General features: G+C 43.1%; 1 protein-coding gene across 3 annotated transcripts; it reads right to left on the bottom strand.

Moving 5' to 3' along the window:
• Positions 1-645: 645 nt before the first annotated feature.
• On the bottom strand, positions 646-19,348 carry eri1 (exoribonuclease 1). Of its 3 annotated transcripts, none has more exons than XM_055632685.1 (7): positions 19,198-19,348; positions 18,396-18,574; positions 17,056-17,275; positions 9,665-9,748; positions 7,957-8,066; positions 7,396-7,510; positions 646-1,212 (listed from the first exon to the last, which is right to left on the bottom strand). In XM_055632685.1, the coding sequence occupies exons 1-7, from the start codon at positions 19,300-19,302 to the stop codon at positions 970-972; spliced, it is 1,056 nt and encodes a 351-aa protein (XP_055488660.1). In that variant the 5' UTR covers positions 19,303-19,348; the 3' UTR covers positions 646-969. The 3 variants fall into 3 exon arrangements, with proteins under 3 accessions (XP_055488660.1, XP_055488662.1, XP_055488661.1); XM_055632687.1 differs by having other exon boundaries at positions 19,193-19,215; XM_055632686.1 differs by lacking the exon at positions 9,665-9,748.
• Positions 19,349-20,751: the final 1,403 nt, after the last annotated feature.

The raw sequence follows: 20,751 nt of genomic DNA, 5'->3' as shown, positions 1-20,751 counted from the left end.
CCAGTCAAGTCTAACTGTTCAAAGAAACATCTGAAAATTATATTATAGAATACCAGGAGCACTCTTCTGTAGCAAAAAAAAACAAACAAAAACAAAAAAACAGCATTACAGGTGAGGGAGGGAAATAAGCAAAGTTTCTTTATGGTGAGCAGTAAGCAAAATGAGCATCTATGGAGCGCAGGAAGAGGCAACGTTTCGGGTCATGACCCTTCTGAAACACCACCTATTCCTTCGCTCCATAAATGCTGCCTCACCCGCTGAGTTTCTGCAGCATTTTTGTCTACCTTCAATTTTTCCAGCATTTGCAGCTCTTTTTTAAACACAATAGGCAGGATTCTGTCACATTGGTTTGTTCGACTTGAATATACTATTTTGCTACATTGGTACAGCAGAGAAAATAAGACTTGGACAACACTGGGTGCAACAGTCCAAAGTAAAATGAATAATACTGTGGTTCATAATAAAACAAAAAATTGCACATTGCTGTTACTTGACTTCCTTTAGCTAATGGAGAATGTGTGGGGCACATGGATATTCAAGGCAAACTGACCACTAAGGAATATAATATATTGCGTAAGAGATTGTGTAAATATTTGATTACATGCCAGTTTCACAATTCTAATATATGAAAAGGCAAAGCTGAAGTAATACAAAACAATGCTTTATTGACGGACTTCGGATGTATAGTTCAACCCAATTAAGTGAAATTTGGTCAATTCCCATTTTCCCGACTTGCAGCATTTCACACTATATCATAAGCATTACAGCACGCGCAGAAAGGTAATAGACAACCCTGTGACATAGAATTTAAAAAATAAAGCACAAAATCCAGGTGGTGCTTCTGAACAAGGCAATTTACAAAAAATAGTCCATTACAACTGCCAACAAATAGTCTGAATGTTGTGCTCCTTCACTCCTCCTTCAAACCTACTTGGGCACACTGGATTCTCCATTCCAGTATTCCGGTACCTAAACTTTCTGCCACGGGGAGTAAGGAGGAGGAGCACTCTCCAATGGGGAGGTATTGGGGACATTTACCAGTTGCCCTGCATGCAGGCACTCATTGACACGTAGTTCACAACCATCCTGGAGCATTCGGATAGCAATCCGAGCAATATTTCGAGAATCGTCCAATCCACAGTGAGGCCGACCTTCATACACCATTCCGAGATTTTCCAGCATGGAGGCAAGTTTGGTCCGAGTCCGAGGAACCTGATGGTGATAGCACGCATCAAAATCAGTTCAAGTTAAACAGCAAAATTAAATGAAATGTACAAGAAAGTCCTCGACCAATATCACTCAAAATTTCCCAAGTGTCAGTTGTGGGGAAATATGTGGAACAAGCTTAACAGACTGAAGGGCCTGTCCCACTTTCACGACCGAATTCACAACCTTTTTTACTCAGGGGCATTTTTCATCAGGCTAGAAAAAAAACGCTGCAACCTACTTGATGCCACGAGTACCTACGACTAGCATCACGACCTGCTATGACCTAAGACCTCCTACTACCTCGTGACAACCATGCTGCGAGTACGAGTCAATGTCAAACTCGGCAGAGGTCGTGACAGTGGGACAGGCCCTTGAATGGCCTACTCCCATCCCCGCACATTCCAGAAGTCTTCCAGCTTCACAAACACTACTTGTTGAGTGTTCATTTCCCTCCATAGATAGAAGCATTACCTACAATTCTATCTACAATACTGTTCTCCTGCTAACCACCATGGTGTTTAGTGTTAGGTTTCAATGAAGGTTCTCAAACATTCTCAACAATCAATACTTGCCATACATAGCTAACACTATTGCAGTTGAATTTCTATACTTAAACCATCTGCTGGAGGAACTCAATGGGCCGAGGAGCATCCATGGAAGGAAATAGACGCGAGCACCGACAGACAACAGAAGATGTATGACTGAGGCCCCTCGACCGGCTAATCGGGGATTTGTCAATGAGCCTCCTAGGACAATACAATACAATACAATTTATTTGTCACTTGAACCTCATAGAGGCTCAAGTGAAATGTTGTTTCTGCAGTCATACATACAAGAAAAAAAAGACCCAAGACACAACACAATTTACACAGACATCCATCACAGCGCATCTCCACCTCGCTGTGATGGAAGGCAAAAAAAACGTATCTCTCCCCTGCACTTCCCTCTCCCCCCGATGTCAGAGTCAAAGTCAGAGCCCCCGGCGGGCGATAACAATTGTCCCGCGGCCATTAACGCCGCGCCGGGTGATGCAAGGCCGCGCTCCGGGTCTTGTTGGTGGAGCCCCGGGCGGGCGCTGGCAAAGTCCCGCAGCCGTTGAAGCCACGCCGGGCGACGATGTAAGGCCCCGCTCCAGGTCATCCTCTACAAAAGACTACAAGGAATCTGACCTTCTATGTTTTGAATTCTGACTGTGACTCTGTTGGGCATCCAAGCATGCCAGGACTTGGGACTGATTTTCTTTGACCAGTCGGTCCACAAGCTACTGATATCGGTGGACCCGATGAAAGAATACCCTGATCTGTTCGATGACAAACTAGGCAAGCTGCCTGTGACCTAGAAGATATCCATTGACCCCAATGTTGACCCTGTCGTCCGCGCACCACATGCCATGAGAGACAGGATTGAATCTGAACTAAAGAACATGGTCTCCTTAGACATGCTAGAGGAGATCAGTGAGCCCACTGAATGGGTCTCCACCATGGTTGCTACTTTCTAGAAGGATAAAGACGAGCTCTGTGTGTGCATCAATCCGAAAGATTTGAACTCTGCCATCAGGCGCCCACATTATCCTACTAGGACTGTTGAGGACGTTGCGGCACAGATCGGCCGAGCTACCGTATTTTCTGTCCTCGATGCAAAGAGCTCTTTCTGGTAGGTACCGCTGGACGACGAGTCATCAAACCGTACCACATTTGCCACTCCATTTGGCAGATTCAAGTTTCTAAGAATGCCATTCAGCATTAACTCGGCCAGCGAGGTCTTTCAGTGGAACATGGAACTGCTGTTCCAGGGCCTCCCATGTGCCATCATAGTCGACGATATCTTGGTTTATGGCAAAGACACACCGGAGCACGACTACAACCTAAAGGTTATCATGGACCGGGCACGTCAGATCAACCTGAAATTCAACCCTAACAAGTGTAAGTTCAGGATTTCAGAGGTCACCTATGTCGATCATGTGTTCACTCCCGACGGTCTCAGGGCGGATCCGAAGAAAGTTGCCGCCATCTCAGAGATGCCTGCCCCCACCGATGTGCTCGGCCTGCAGCGATTCCTGGGTATGGTGAACTATCTTGGAAAATTCATACCAAACTGGTCAGTCTTGGAAGCGGTCACGATGTTCTAACAACTAACAACCTGCTGTACTGCTATAGTTTGAATACTGATTAAAGATGATCTTGGATTTCAGATTGTATTATTTAGTCATTTACATACTTAATGTAGAAGAGAAAGTGAAAGGCACAACTAGAGATCTACATTCCACTTTTCTCCCCCCACATCGGTCAGTATTGTCCCCAAAGTGTTCTCTTCATGCACTAAAGAGCCCAAACTTCCAGTGGTACTAGAAATCAACCATCATATGGGTAAAGAAAAAATACACGACCATGAGGTACGATATACATAACTAAAATGCTACTTTTAAAAATGCAGCTTTCACATGGCTAAGGGCAGCACGGCTGCTGCCTTACAGCGCCGGAGACCAGGGTGCGATCCTGACTGCAGGGTTTTCTCTGGGTGCTCCGGTTTCTTCGCCCATTCCAAAGACGTATAGGTTTTTAGGTTAATTGGCTTCTGAAAATTGTCCCTAGTTTGTGAACTAGTGATCGCTGGTCAGAGCAGACTCGGTGGGCCGAAGGGCATGTTTTGACTAACGCTAAACAAAATTAAACTAGGCAGGCCCAAATATACAAATTACCAGTACAGGTGCACAACCTTTTATCCGAAAGCCTTGGGTCCAGACACTTTTCGTAATTCAGAATTTTTCGGCTTTCGGAATGGAAGATTTTTAGCGTAGATTTTAACGGCTGGCTCAGTGGTAGAGTGCTCGGCTCGTATCCGCAAGGTCGCGAGTTTGCGCCTCGATCCCGGCAGTTACTCGATCGCGAGTTTGAGTCTTCAATGTAGTTTTTTCTTGCAGAATAGGAGAGAATAGGGAGGGTTAGGCTGGGATCATTCTCTGCGAGATGATCTTAGTGCGGGAGACAAGTGTAGGAGAGGTGTACTGACTGTGTGGGCAGAACTTTGGAAGTGATTGCCCACCATTCTCAAAAGCCGCTGTGTCTCCCTGTCCCTCCAACTCCAGAGGAATCCGCTCCCCGATGGGCCGCTACGGCGACAAGTGGCAGTTCGCCCACAGCCCGAGCTGCGCCCCCTCATCCGCAACCCGGGTTCCTCTGGAGTTGGAGCGGGGCTGGGCTAGAGTTGTTGCTGGCTGTGAGTCTCTGGGATCTCCGTGCTTGCAGTGGGCCTGGGGGTGGGTGTCCCGATGAGGGGGCGCAGCTCGGGCTGTGGGCGAACTGCCACTTGTCGCTGTAGCGGCGCATCGGGGAGCGGCTTCTGGTGGTCCTGACGTCTCTCAGCTCCTGTCGAGGGGGGTGGCCGGAGACGTCAGGACCAACAGGAACCCGCTCCCCGATGCGCCGCTACAGCGACAAGTGGCAGTTCGCCCACAGCCCGAGCTGCGCCCCCTCATCCGCAACCCGGGTTCCTCTGGAGTTGGAGCGGGGCTGGGCTAGAGTTGCTGCTGGCTGTGAGTCTCTGGGATCTCCGTGCTTGCAGTCGGTGTCCCGTTTGTCCTGACGTCTCCGGTCACCCCCCTGGAATGGAGCTGAGACTGGGAACTTTACCGCCCTTACCCCCTCCCTCTGCAACTGCAAACAACCCCACAGTTCCCAGTCTCAGCTCCTGTACAGTGGGGTGACCGGAGATGTCACAGCCCGAGCCATCAGCTTCTGTCCCTACGGGGACAGCGGAGAGCGTGTTCCTCTGGAATTGGAACGGGGCTGGGCTGCTGCTGGCTGTGGGTCTCTGGGATCTCCGTGCTTGCAGTGGGCCTGGGGGTCGGTGTCCCGTTGGTCCTGACGTCTCCGGTGATTGGCACTGGCTCCGACGTGAAGACAGTGCAAAACCCCCGCGCCGGTGCAATGGGCAGGGAGCTGGAGAGGGGAGGGAAGGGGTCACAGACATGGCCGGGAAGCAGAGGGGTGTAGGTGGGGTGAAACTGAAGGGAGCGACAATTTGCTGCTGCCTGCCCGCTGAGTTAAAAAGTTCGCACGCAAGACTCACGATACACTGTGTATCGTGAGTCTACCGTGGGAACTTTATAACTCAGCGGGCAGGCAGCAGCATATTGTCAATTATTAACCCTCCCGCGCAATATACCCTCACCTTCTCTTTTATGAATGGGGATTTAGTTCCCCTTTCTTCGAGGACTGACTGGAGGTTCCGCTGTCACCTCTGCGGGCCGCCCTCGGTGAACGTTTTCAAGGACCTTTATTCAAGGACTGAAAAAATGTCGCTATTCGGAGGTTTTCGTTATTTGGATCTTCGGATAAAAGGTTGTGCACCTGTACTACCTTTCAACTGGATCATTACAATTTATTGAGTATTGTGGAATTTGGAATCTTACTCTATTGCAAAACCCGCAGCATAAATACAGGCCCACAATCATATTTTCATCCATGTAATACTGCACAGTGATTCAGACAATTGATTAAGACTCATATTCTACACTTTTCTAATATTGGGCACAAAACCGCCATAATTTAACCACACTAAGTAGATAATGGATAGAAACATAGAAAAATAGATGCAGGAGTAAGCCATTCGGCCCTTCGAGCCAGCACCACCATTCAATATGATCATGCCTGTTCATCTAAAATCAGTACCCAGTTCTTCTTTTTCCCCCATATCCCTCGATTCCTTTGGTCTTAAGAGCTAAATTTAACTTGAAAATTCCCTTCCAATACATCCATATTTGTTCCTTCTACTCATCATTCAATTATAATGCTATCTTCTTCAGAGTGCAAATAACAGTGAACTCACCCATGTTGACTTGCATTCGATCACATTTGAACCAAACTTATTAATCCAATATCTCGTTCTACCAACATTTTAAATTAAGGACAATGTTATATTTCAATATCAGAAAAAGAGGAACTGGGTACTTCCGGTGGCGCTGGTGCCAGCAGCCTCCACCTACAGCCCGGTATATTTTTGTTTTTTTGTTTATTTAGTTATTTAGTTATGTTAAAGTGTGTTTTTTTGTGTTTTTTTGGTGTTTTTTATGTGGGGGAAGAGGGCACGGTGCGGGAGATACCGTCCTTCAGCCGCTTCCTGGTGAGGACGCGACTATTATTCGAGTCGCGTCCTCGCTCCCCCCCCCCCCCCCCCCCCCACAGCGGCCTACCTACCTGGATTGGCGCGGCCTTTCCTGCCGGGATCGACCGGAGCTCCAGTAGCGGCAGGACAGCGCTGGAACATCGCGGGGCTGGCGATGCCTTACCGGGGGTCGCCGTCTGGAGCCCGGAGTGCTGGACCTGCTGCACCAACATCATGGAGCTGCGGTTTGCAGAGCTCCCAACGCGGGCGGCGCTGATGGACAGCGCGGGATCCTGCGACTCTGCCCAGCTCGGCCTGTGGACTCAGGAGCTGCGGACTCCAGCAGCGTGAGGCGGCTGATCAGGAGGTCCGGGCCGCTGAGGAGGAGGATGTTCACCGTCGGGGTTCGGCATCGGCGTTCCACCAGCCCGGCGTGAGGGCCTGAACATCGGGCCACCCGGGGCGGCGACTGCGGGTGCTCGGAAGGCCCCGACCACGGATGAACACGGAGGGGAGGCTGGCTGGACTATGGTGCCTTCCTCACCTTGGTGCCATTTATGTTATGTTGTGTCTTGGACTTTCTGTGTTTGTGCTTTTTTTTTAAATTTTAATTCAATTTCAATTTTATTTTTAATATGTTTTATTATTTATTGATTATTTATTTTTATTATTTCTTTGTGATTTTTTTATGATACTGCCTGTAAGGGAAATTCATTTTGTTGTCTCAAATTGAGACAATGACAATAAATTTGAATACAATACAATACAGAATCCACTTCTGGATACCTAAGCAACATTCAGCATCTGTACATAATTCATTTAATGTTAGTAATACTACCACAGCACGTATATAGTTAAATGCCCGTTTTAAGTTTTTACCACCAAAAGCAATTAGAAGAGTGCTTTCCACATTTTTAAATGGGCAAAATCAGCAATAAAATACAACCAGAAAGAGGACAACTGCTTGGTCTCTAGAAACACATGCTGTTGGTTACATCCTACACATGTTCAATGTATAATAGCAGGGAAAACTAGACTCTTAATGTCTGTAGCCGTGTTTGCAAGCTAAAACACATCACAAACCTTGTAAAAGTTGCCATAACTTTTTCGGATGTTAATCCATTTCTTTGCAAACCGTGGATATTCGATTCTGCTGAGGTGGCACTGAACATTCAGGAACTTGCTCATATCCCAGGACCTGCGATTAGGGAAAACATTTTTTTTTAAGTAAATCAACAGACAATGATACAAAACTTAGAACAATGTTAAATGTTTCACACACTAATGCAATATAGAGCAAGAGGCTTATAAACTTCAGAAACTTAAAAAATCTTTCACAGTGGTTTATCCATAGGTCTGGATGCTAGACCAGCAGAAGGATTTTGATTGCATGGAGACGAGTCCATACTTAGTTTTAACTCACTTTTCCCTTTTTCAAATACTGATGCAAATTTATGTTTTTTTAATGTTATGTTAGGAGGCAAATTTGCGCACTGAATTCAGAACAATGTCCACAGACTAAGTTACGGGCAGTTAAAGCAGAAAATTTATAAGGTAGTTATAATAATTTTACATTCACCCATCATCAATTCTGGTTTCTTTCACGATAAATCTAAGCATTATATATTTTTTAGAATCACATACCCATCAGTTAATATTGCATATCTGCACTTGGTTCCTAGTTCTCTCTCTCTCATCCAATCAACTACTCGTTGAAGAACATCTGGGAAACTCCCTGCCTTGTCCACCATATCCTGGAATAAACACAAAATGGTTGAAAAGATGACCTGTACCAACAACACTTGCCACTTCAGCATTAACTATTCCAATTATTTGTTTGATCTTCTTGTATACATGTAGTTAATACTGAAAAATAGATAAAATGCTTGGTGTCCTCAATTGAAAAAAGGAGAGATGGGAAGCTCATGACCAAATTATGTCCTTGATGAGACCATTTTTATTATAAACTAGACCAAGTGCGACCCGTTGGGCCCCTGTCACACAGAAGGCCTGGTCCCCCAACGCAATTTTGCACCACTCACCCATAGCCCCCACGGGAGGCCTTGTTCCCCAACGCAACCTGTTCCTCAAGGCAATATTCCACCACTCTCCCGTTTTTCTAATGTGACGCCTGGTCCACCAATGCAACCCATTCCCCAAGGCAATATTCTCTCTCTCTGTATCTCTTTCTATGTCTCTAGGCCAAGCCCCTCCCCCCGACGCACTGGTCTGTGAGATGCCATTGTGACGTCGTCCCTGCAACAGTCAGAAACCTCGCGTAACACAGGAACAGCTATTTTGAGAATTTGGCTTTTTGAAACGTTTAAATATTAACGTGAAATATAACATAAAATCTGAAGGAAACTTGACAAGGTGCGTAAAGTGTTGCAAACATTTATGCGCTACCGTGTACTGTTTTGGCGCAGGTCCCCCCTTTAATCCCAAATCTTGAGTTTAAGTTTAAAAATGTAACATTTCTTGAATATAACATCAAATGTGAAGAAACTTGATACGAACAACCACAGGAAAAGCCGAGTACAATTCTGCAAAATATTTTGTGCTATTGTGTTCCGTTTTGGCGTAGTTCTTTGATCCGACAGACAGACAAGACTTTTAATAGTATATAGATGTGGCCACAGGAAAGCATATGATGGGGATAAAGTTTGTATTTATATTGATAAAGGTGCCCACAAAGATATTGGAAGGACGTATACGCTGTTTGGACGTACATCTCCACACGGACATAACCAGAGGTTAGAATTAAAGCTTGGTGCTGTGAGGCAGCTTCTCCACCAGCTACACCACAGTGCTGCCCTAAACAGAGTAATGTGATGCTTCCTCCTGTAGGAGAATCAGGAAGAGAGTAATTGTTTAAAAATAATGGGGTGCTATTTGAGACAAAGATGAAGCAAAATGTTCTTGGAACCCTATTTTCCTAATCATTCATCATGCAACACAAATGTTCAGTATTACAAAATATAGCAAGTATTTAATGAAGGTACTGCTCAACATCAGTCTAAGACTTAAATTGTAGCTTAAAATGTGCCCCAAATGTGTGTTTTAATTTTCTATGCTGCACCAAATTAAAAGGATTAGTTTTAGACTACAGCAAAAAGTATATAATTTAAAAGATGGGTTCTCTGTTTAGTAACTGTATATATTCAACCTCAATTGACTACTCTCACCTGACTATTCAAACTATGCCACAAATAGCCAATTTATAGAATATTGTTAAATATTCTAACAGCAAAAAAAGGTTTAAGAAAAAGTTAGGCACAAGTTTTGATTTTTTTTAAATTACCATTTCAAAGAACACCACTGCAAATTGAAACAATGTATTTGATAAAATTACCTGTGTGATGCCCGTGAGTTTGGTGCAGAATTCTGTAAGGGTGGGTTTCTGTTCTGGTTTAACATACTCCTGGAATGTATCCTCCTTAAAAATAACAGTTACTTTATGTTAGTATTTTCTCAGGACCGTAGATTTCAATGATATGATTGTAAAGGATCATATAATTTAAATGCCAAAAAAGATCAATGATATGAATGATAATGAGCAAGAATCTTAAAATTAGATGTGGTGCAAACTCAAAGAATACACACCCAAAAAAGGTTATGGCTGCAACCTTTATTGGTGGTGTCAATTCTGTACTGATTTAGCTGTTTTCAACAAGATGTCATTAAGTAGACTTCACAGGAAAGCTGCTTTTTCATTTGAGTTAACATGATATTAGACAGGAACAGAATATGGAAAAGTAATGTTTCGCATCAGAAGCCTCCAGGCAAAATAACATAGAAGGATTTCAACAGATTAAGTATCACCATGCCTGATTACAATCCAATTCAAAAGAACAAACGTTCTGTCTGTAGAAATTAAAATTATCCAGGTTTACCTCCATTAGTTTCAATGACTCCATAGAAATTTGACCTCCAATCCGCTAAATTCTTGGGATCCAAAGACGCCATAGCACTACAAGATGTCAAGAACCAATGCACAAAACACAAGAAAAGCACTGGAAATAGCCTTCTAATTACATTAACACCTGATCATTATACTTTCCTTCCTGTCACTAATCTAATTTCAGAAACAACTTTTCACTCAAAAGAAATCCGTCAGCTTTTAGTCTACTGAACAGTTTGCCATGTGGGACCACATCAAATACTCCAGCCTGCAGTGAAACCATGCCAAAAAGAAAAAAAAAAACTTTCCATCAATATCCTCAAATAGGAAAGAGAGAGCCTGGAGTGAATGCAGTCCTAATATAATAATTCCTTAAAATGAGGTGTCAGAATAGAAAAATTAAAGAAACATTATTCCCTGGCAACAAAATCAAGACCCAGAGGTCATAGAAGGAAGGGGGCTGGTAAAAGAACCCAAAAAATATTACAGGAGGAAAGATCGAGTTGTTAGGATCTGGAATGTATTGCCAGGGATGGGAAAATAGTGGAGGCACTTCCAATCATGACCTGGAAACAAATGTATAGAGGACTATGATGAGAGAGAACGGAAATGGGACTAAAACTAGATCGCTCTTGCACAGAGCCAGCCAAATGACTAATGTGATTCTGTGAATTATACATGCCATTTAATAGCATCCTTAACCTTTTTCCAAACATTAACATTTTTTCCCCATTTCAAACAATGGAACCTCATTCATCTGAGACCAAAACATATCAATCTTCAAAACAATTAAGCACTTTTTTTGGTTCAACATCTTGCTCTTGCTATAGAAACATAGAAATTAGGTGCAGGAGTAGGCCATTCGGCCCTTCGAGCCTGCACCGCCATTTAATATGATCATGGCTGATCATCCAACTCAGTATCCTGTACCTGCCTTCTCTACATACCCCCTGATCCCCTTAGCCAGAAGGGCCACATCTAACTCCCTCTTAAATATAGCCAATGAACTGGCCTCAACTACCCTCTGTGGCAGAGAGTTCCAGAGATTCACCACTCTCCATGTGAAAAAAGTTCTTCTCATCTCGGTTTTAAAGGATTTCCCCCTTATCCTTAAGCTGTGACCCCTTGTCCTGGAATTCCTCAACATCGGGAACGATCTTCCTGCATCTAGCCTGTCCAACCCCTTAAGAATTTTGTAAGTTTCTATAAGATCCCCTCTCAATCCCCTAAATTCTAGAGAGTATAAACCAAAGTCTATCCAGTCTTTCTTCATAAGACAGTCCTGACATCCCAGGAATCAGTCTGGTGAACCTTCTCTGCACTCCCTCTATGGCAATAATGTCCTTCCTCAGATTTGGAGACCAAAACTGTACGCAATACTCCAGGTGTGGTCTCACCAAGACCCTGTACAACTGCAGTAGAACCTCCCTGCTCCTATACTCAAATCCTTTTGCAATGAAAGCTAACATACCATTCGCTTTCTTTACTGCCTGCTGCACCTGCATGCCTACCTACAATGACTGGTGTACCATGACACCCAGGTCTCGCTGCATCTCCCCCTTTTCCAATCTGCCACCATTTAGATAATAGTCTGCTTTCCCGTTTTTCCCACCAAAATGGATAACCTCACATTTATCCACATTATACTGCATCTGCCAAACATTTGCCCACTCACCCAGCCTATCCAAGTCACCTTGCAGTCTCCTAGCATCCTCCTCACAGCTAACACTGCCCCCCAGCTTAGTGTCATCCGCAAACTTGGAGATATTGCCTTCAATTCCCTCATCCAGATCATTAATATATATTGTAAATAGCTGGGGTCCCAGCACTGAGCCTTGCGGTACCCCACTAGTCACTGCCTGCCATTGTGAAAAGGACCCGTTTACTCCTACTCTTTGCTTCCTGTTTGCCAGCCAGTTCTCTATCCACATCAATACTGAACCCCAATGCCGTGTGCTATCTTTTCTAAAAACATGTATTAAGAAAATAATGTTTAACTGATTTTGTCTCAACATGGCCTATTCTTTTCTTAATTATCCTCTCACTCCTTATGCACTAGGTACTTTACTAGGTTTTCTTTAATATAACCTATTATTTTCAAAATGTTCTTCCTTTCACTCTTACACTTTCCATTCTCGAGGTTTTCTGAAGCATTGAGCACACCAACTATTATAAGATTATCTTCTGTATTGTGTCGCCATGCATCCTGTGTCTAGAACTTCAATCCTTTTACTTTTCAAATGTTCACTTGAATACCTTACGCTGCGGACATTAATTTATTTTCTATCTACTTTTGTTGGATCACTTCACAGTTTAGTCAAATTTACCTTTCCCCAACTGAGAACTTTTATTCCCAATATATATTTGTCTTTTCTCAAAAATATGCTAAATCTAACAATTACTCATCAAAATCCTTTCCTACTGATTCCATTGTTACTGATCAGCTTCATTCCCCAACATCAAGTCAGCTTTCTCCAATACTGTGTCTTGAAAATTAATTGTGCAGAGTGCATTAAGAAGTCTGTAAACCTTTCTAGTGGGATCCTGTGAACGCGCTGGTTTAGAACGTTCACATTGCATTTAATCCCATGCAAGGGCAACCCTGTTCCTCGTTATCACAGAAGCTAGTGTCTAGTCAATTCAATTCACTCCTCGTGATAAAGAAATAGCTTGTAACACTGAATACAGCAGTCTATTGGATCAGAGAACATTCCACTGCCGTATTGAAGAAATATTGTCCTGAACGATACTCTTCACGCCAAGTTATACTGATAGTTACTACACTGGCATCTATATACCCGACAACATAGAAAATTGCAAGCATATATTCTGCTCATGGCATATAAATTAGCAATGTTACAAAATTTTGAGATTTAAAAAATCAAGTCTGCAATTTATCCCATCAGATAAAGCATAAAACTAAGTTTAATATGACACCTAATTCACTTTCATATCTCAAGTATTGAAAAAGTTATGGCCATTTTCATACTCGGAAATCAGCATCTTGTTCCCTATTGATTTTCTATGGACATAACAAAAAAGCTGTGATCGCGGAAAGTCAAAAGCACATAACTTTCTTTAAAATTAAGAGAACTGAATGAAATTTTCAGTTATCATAGATTGAAGCATTCTGAAACAAATATAAAATAATCTTACTTGGATGACCTGAAATTAAAGCATATAATTAGTTAGTTACCTAATTGTAGCTAATTCCAAACTTCAATTACTAGATCTAAACATCTATCCATTTCTTAATAAATGATTAACATTTTAAAATAGCCTAAGTGTCCAAATAATATTCAAACAATTCACAATAAAACATGATTTTTAAATCTCATTTACATTAATTTATAGGCCAAATGGAAGGAATTTAGTGTTTAATTGCTGTAAATTAAAGTCCATTTTAATCAGCTTTCTAGTGGGATCCTGTGAACGCGCTGGTTTAGAACGTTCACATTGCGGTAGATTTGTGCACTCAAATGCCCAGAAAAATACTGTGGGATATAATGGGCCCAAAATGAGCTACTCGCAACATTAAACTTTGTATAAGGGATCTTAAGAAGCCCTTTTTAACGTAAAAATAAACAGCCTACCTTGTTTTCCCCTGTATGAGATTTGGCCCGTTGTCGGCGGTCGGGGGTTTAGAGGTTAATTTTTATCCTACTATAACAATTAAATAAAGCCCTTAAAACTAATAATAGCTCAAGCGAGGGAATCTTCCGGCGATTTTTCGTTAATAATTAACTAGGCTGAAAAACCTCGATTTGAACAGCTTAGGGAAAATCGCGTTTTAAACCCGCCCCCCTCTAAACGGTGCCAAAATCGCGCACACTGGCTGGGACAGATGTTCAGCGACGCTTCAGGTACGTTTTGCAACATACCTAATAAAATAGTTAATGTTTCAGAGTGGTGATCTCTCATCAAAACAGTTCTAATGAAAGGTCACTTATCTAAATCACTTTCTCCACAGGTGCTGTCCAACCTGCTGAAAGTTTCCAGCATTTTACTTTAATTTCTAACCTCTGCAGTTTCTTGATTTCCGATTACTATTCCAACACTATCTTGTCCACTCTTTTTTCTTTACCCTTCTCTCCACCTCACTTTACCCCAGAGGCACAGATATCGCACAGAAACTAGCCATTGTGGCCCAATCCATGTCAACCAACTCCTCTTGGATTCTACCACTCACCTACACACAAATATTTAATGGGCTAATTAACCCATCGACCTTCAGGGAAGTGGGAATAAACCAGAGCACCTGGAAGAAATTTGCACGGTCACATGGAGAATGTGCAAACTCCAGAGGTCAGGGATGAACCAGGGTTTTTGGTACGGTGAGGTATTGGCTCTCTGTAAATCCGTCATCTAGAAATAAACTGCTCTGGGGTTTATACCCATGAAGACCTATTTAACCCACCACACTTCTGCTTGTTGTCGCCACAGTTAAGACTATATCCATCTTTAAATTCTACCTTTTCAAGCTTCAGGTTTCTGAGGTGGTCCAAATCTGCTTCCCTCCACCACCACTCACCAGATTGCTTTTGGCTGCCAAACAACACTTTGGAATTTATCCCCATTTTGCTTCCTTCTTTACAATGTACCATTAAAACTACTCATTTGACAAAGATTCTGATTATCAATTGTAATGCATTATATATGGCCAAGCTGAATTGTGGAGTTGAAAGCTTTGGTACTTGATAAGGCACAAGAATTTCAATTTCATCCAAGATGTATAAAACATACAGTCAGCAGTGAAAAGAGTTAGCAGTATCAAATTCCTGGGCCTTACCATCTTTGATGACCTGTCTTGGACCAAACTATTACAGATGTACTGCAGAAACTATCCTGACTAATTGCATCACAGCCTGATATGGCAAATCCAATATACCAGGAACACAAGAGGCCACAGTAAGTTGGACTTAGGACAGTCCATCACAAGCAAAGCCCCCCCCCCCCCCCCCATCAAAAGCATCTATACAGGGTGCTGCGCAAGAAGGTAGCATTTATTGTCAAGGATCCGCACCATCCAGGCCATGTTCTCTTCTTTCTGCTACCATCGAGCAGGAGTTACAGAAGCCTGATGTCCAAACCACTAGGTTCAGGAAGAATTACTTTCCAACAACTGTTAGGTCCTTGAACCAACCAACACAATCATACTTCTATCTCAACAATGAAGACTATGGCCCATCTCTTATTGGTTAAGAAGGTTCAATGGTTGGGTATTAATGGTGGAGTAGCAAGATGGATTCAACAGTGGCTGAATGGGAGATGCCAGAGAGTAATGGTGGATGGCTGTTTGTCAGGTTGGAGGCCAGTGACTAGTGGGGTGCCACAGGGATCTGTGTTGAGTCCACTGTTGTTTGTCATGTACATCAATGATCTGGATGATGGTGTGGTAAATTGGATTAGTAAGTCTGCAGATGATACTAAGATAGGTGGAGTTGTGGATAATGAAGTAGATTTTCAAAGTCTACAGAGAGATTTATGCCAGTTGGAAGAGTGGGCTGAAAGATGGCAGATGGAGTTTAATGCTGATAAGTGTGAGGTGCTACATCTTGGCAGGACAAATCAAAATAGGACGTACATGGTAAATGGTAGGGAATTGAAGAATGCAGGTGAACAGAGGAATCTGGGAATAACTGTGCACAGTTCCCTGAAAGTGGAATCTCATGTAGATAGGGTGGTAAAGAAAGCTTTTGGTGTGCTGGCCTTTATAAATCAGAGCATTGAGTATAGAAGTTGGGATGTAATGTTAAAATTGTACAAGGCATTAGTGAGGCCAATTTTGGAGTATGGTGTACAATTTTGGTTGCCTAATTATAGGAAGGATGTCAACAAAATAGAGCGAGTACAGAGGAGATTTACTAGAATGTTGCCTGGGGTTCAGCAACTAAGTTACAGAGAAAGGTTGAACAAGTTAGGGCTTTATTCTTTGGAGCGCAGAAGGTTAAGGGGGGGGACTTGATAGAGGTCTTTAAAATGATGAGAGGGATAGACAGAGTTGACGTGGATAAGCTTTTCCCACTGAGAGTAGGGAAGATTCAAACAAGGGGACATGACTTGAGAATTAAGGGACAGAAGTTTAGGGGTAACATGAGGGGGAACTTCTTTACTCAGAGAGTGGTGACTGTGTGGAATGAGCTTCCAGTGAAGGTGGTGGAGGCAGGTTCGTTTTTATCATTTAAAAATAAATTGGATAGTTATATGGACGGGAAAGGAATGGAGGGTTATGGTCTGCACGCAGGTATATGGGACTAGGGGAGAATACGTGTTCGGCACGGACTAGAAGGGCCGAGATGGCCTGTTTCCGTGCTGTAATTGTTATATGGTTATGGACTTGTTTTTGTACCAATTATATAATTGTAATAATGTTTTTTTTAGTTTAATTTAGAGATACAGCGCAGAAACAGGCCCTTCGGCCCACCGAGTCAACACTGACTAGCAATCACCGCACATTAACACTATCCTACACACACTAGACACAATCTACACTAATACCAAGCCAATTAACCCACACACCTGGACGTCTTTGGAGTGTGGGAGGAAACTGAAGATCTCTGAGAAAACCCACGCAGGTCACGGAGAGAACGTACAAACTCCGCACCGACAAGCACCCGTAATCTGGATCCAGCCTAGCCCCCAGGTCTCTGGCGCTGTAAGGCAGTAGCTCGACCGCTGCGCCACTGTGCCACCCCTTTTCGAATTTTGTGTAGTGCCCAAGTAGTGCACACATAATGCATTTATCAGAGCTTATGTGCCTTTGATGCTGCTGCAAGCAACATTTTTTGTCGTACTTGTACCTCTCCATACATGTAACATAATAAACTTGAACAATTACTCACAATTTCAAGCGTGCGAGTATTCATGAGAGCAATGGGAAACTCAATAATTTCATGCAGGTATTCTGGTGGATTGTTCTCTTCACAAGTTGCTTCAAAATCAATAACGCAGATGTAATCGTAGTACATATCTGAACACTCTGATTTGATTTGCAAAGTCTGAGTCAGTTTCTGCTTCTTGTAGAAGTTTTTTAACCGTTTTCTCAGCACATCCTTCACTCCCCTAAAGGTCGTAAGACAACAAGACGGAGTCAATAATAGCAAGACATGGTACACATATGAGTAAGCAGCTCTTGTGCAACTCAAATACAAATAATGGAGGTAGTGAAGCCCACAAAGGATAAATGTGACAGGAAAATATGACAAGGGAAAAAAGAAAAGGAACTAGAGAAAAACAAAGTGAAAATGCATCTTCCATTCACTCAGATCTTTGATAATACGTGGAATATTTATCCTCCTGTATAATTTATTCAGAGCAGTTATTACAATTTAGGCTCTATAAAAATTCAACAAAAATCAATATGGCATAGTTATCCTGTGGTTGGATAGAAGGGATATAAAATCATTGAACAATTTACACATTCCCAGACAAACTTCCATTACAAACATGACAAAAGTCCAGAGATACCATTACCTGAAAAAAGTTCAATTTTTGAATAATAATGTTAGCTAAAAAATTTAGCGAGTCGCAGATGCGTTATTTTTTATACTAGCCACAGATTACTAGTTAATTAATTGTTCCTAATGAAAGAATAAAATGAGGGCATATATGTGGTATCTTGCTCATTTTCAATAACATCTAAATTTGGATCTCAGGCCTCCATGTCATCTGCTCCTCACCATTTCCGACCTTCCTGCATCGTTGTTATCAGCCCGTAACATTTAACGAAATGAATGTGCAACCATAACAATTTATGTTTAACATAGTAAAACTTCCTAATAACAATTACAACTTGTGGCACAGCAGTAGGGTTGCTGCCTTACAGCGTTTGCAGTGCTGGAGACCCGGTTTCAATCCCGACTACTGTACGGAGTTTGTACGTTCTCCCTGTGGGTTTTCTCCGAGATCTTTGGTTTTCTTTCACACTCCAAAGACGTACAGGTTTGTAGGTTAATTGGTTTGGTATAAATGTGAAATTGTCCCTAGTGTGTGTAGGATAGTGTTAGTGTGCGGGGATCACTGGTCAGTGCTGACTCGGTGGGCCGAATGGGCCTGTTTCCGCTCTGTATCTCTAAACTAAACTTCATAAAAATACAATTCTAGTGGGACTAAGTTGGAAAGTTCTCCCAGTGGATCAGTTGCATGTACTTTTGTCATTCATCAATGGCAACATATTACTCACCTGGTTTCTAAATGGAGCTCTGCTAGCTTTGTGCGGAGCTCATCACGAGTCATTCTGTTGATGTGACCATTTGTGACAGCAATTTCTTTATAGACTGGGTCACTGAAGTCTTTTATGTAGGTTGTAGGAGTAGCTTTTATTGGATATTCTTGACCATCAAGTCTGCAGCGCTGCTTCGGCTGAAGGCAAGGGGAGACCAGCACAAATCAGTGAATTATCCTATGTGACTGCATAACAAATTAGGCCAGTTCCATTTACACAATACGTTGGACTTGTACTACAAATAGTGTCATATGAAAATTCTCCATATAATTTACACAACAATTATTGATAAGTAAAAATGAACGAAGTAAAACGTTTCCTTATCGGAAAGATAAAGATGTGAGGGTGGCAGACATGAAGGAATAATTTCAGTATGCTTAAGTCTGTCACCTTCCAAAATTTTTTGTTAAGTTTACTATTTTTTCCAACTATAATTTCTTCTGATACAAAAAAAGATTTACTTGTTGCTAATACAAGATCTAGATTCAAGTTGATGCAAAGACTGTCAAATACAATTATTTTTGCTGGCGTGAGTGGGGGTAACCAGTGAGTAACAAACAAAAATGCAAAACTGAAAACCCTTCACATCGGTGGGTCAGTGGAGTGAGGGGCAGGGAAGCGGGATGTTGGCGGGAGAGCAGCGCCTGTCCGGGCAGTGGGTGGACGGTGGCGTCTCACCCCCATCACGGCTCCCCTTTCATGCCCTGCAGTGCCGGCGATGGCCCTGATGATTCAGGCCGCCAGCCACGCCTCGCCTCACCTGCGCCGGGCCCGGGCCAGGGCCGCTGTCGGGAGCCCGCGGAAAGTTCTCCTTTTGATCCTCCTCCATCTTCGCCCCAACCGCCGCGCAAACAACGTTCGTCATTTCCGCCTCCGCGCGCTAGCGTCTTACGTCACCTCCGCCAGACGGGCACAGGCGTCGAGGAGCGAGAAGGGCTCGAAGAGCGGAGATCCGATCGGCGCATGCGCGTCGAGCACGCAGGGAGGCGTGCATCCGCGCATGCGCGTCGCGGAGTAGGAGGTGCGCGGTCAGAGCGCTGGAGGAACAAAACCACGTCATCTAAAAAAACACGTCATCCGACCAAAGATCCTATAGCGGAGCAAGATAGATCACTCACGGCTGCGAAACAAAGATCCTATAGCGGAGCAAGATAGATCACTCACTGCTGCTAAACAAAGATCCTATAGCGGAGCAAGATAGATCACTCACTGCTGCTAAACAAAGATCCTATAGCGGAGCAAGATAGATCACTCACTCCTGCTAAACAAAGATCCTATAGCGGAGCAAGATAGATCACTCACTGCTGCTAAACAAAGATCCATATGATTCTGGGAATTGTCAAGATTTTTATCATTCTTTTTAAAAATGCTCAACAACAGATCCTATAGCGTAGCAAGATAGATCACCCACTCGCTGCTGACTGACAAAGGGGTCCTATAGCGCGTGAGCAAGGGTTAGATCACTCATAATTCTGCTGATTCTAAAGAATAAAAGATAAACACACATACATGAAAAATATAGATGTACTCACACACAATCCTGCTAATCCAAAGAACTTTATAGCGGACTAGCAAGATAGATCAATAAAACATGTAAACCTGCTGCAACTTCAAAGACTAGGCCTATAGCGGAGCAAGATAGATCACTCACGCCTGCTAAACAAAGATCCTATAGCGGAGCAAGATAGATCACTCTCGCCGCCCCGGACAAAGATCCTATAGCGGAGCACACTCCCTAGATCACTCACTCTCTCTCCCCGCTGCCCCCGCACTGCTAAACAAATCTTTGGCCTATAAGCGGAGCAAAAGATAGATCGGAGTCAGGTTGCTAAAATGTGTCCTATAATCACCCATGAAACCGCCCATGAGCGTACCTCACGTTTGCGTGAGAGTAACCCATCTTGCTGCTCCGCTATAGGATCTTTGTACAAAACCACGTCATCCGACCAAAGATCCTATAGCGGAGCAAGATAGATCACTCACTCCTGCTAAACAAAGATCCTATAGCGGAGCAAGATAGATCACTCACTGCTGCTAAACAAAGATCCTATAGCGGAGCAAGATAGATCACTCACTCCTGCTAAACAAAGATCCTATAGCGGAGCAAGTTAGATCACTCACTCCTGCTAAATGCAATGGGCTGACGTGTCGTACGCAACGGAACGTGGGCCTTTTTTTCATCCATTTACGTAACCCGACCCGACTCGCAGTGTAATCAACTTTGTGGGGGAACAGTTTGTGTAAATAAATTAAAATTCTGAAGATGAGAAGATTTTTACGAAATAACTTTTATTTTTACTAGGATGTTTCCGTA

The sequence above is a fragment of the Leucoraja erinacea genome, chromosome 3, assembly GCF_028641065.1.
Source record: "Leucoraja erinacea ecotype New England chromosome 3, Leri_hhj_1, whole genome shotgun sequence".
In the NCBI taxonomy this organism is placed as follows: domain Eukaryota; kingdom Metazoa; phylum Chordata; class Chondrichthyes; order Rajiformes; family Rajidae; genus Leucoraja; species Leucoraja erinaceus.
The sequence above is the reverse complement of the archived record's forward strand: the minus strand, read 5'-3'. Positions and strand labels throughout refer to the sequence as shown.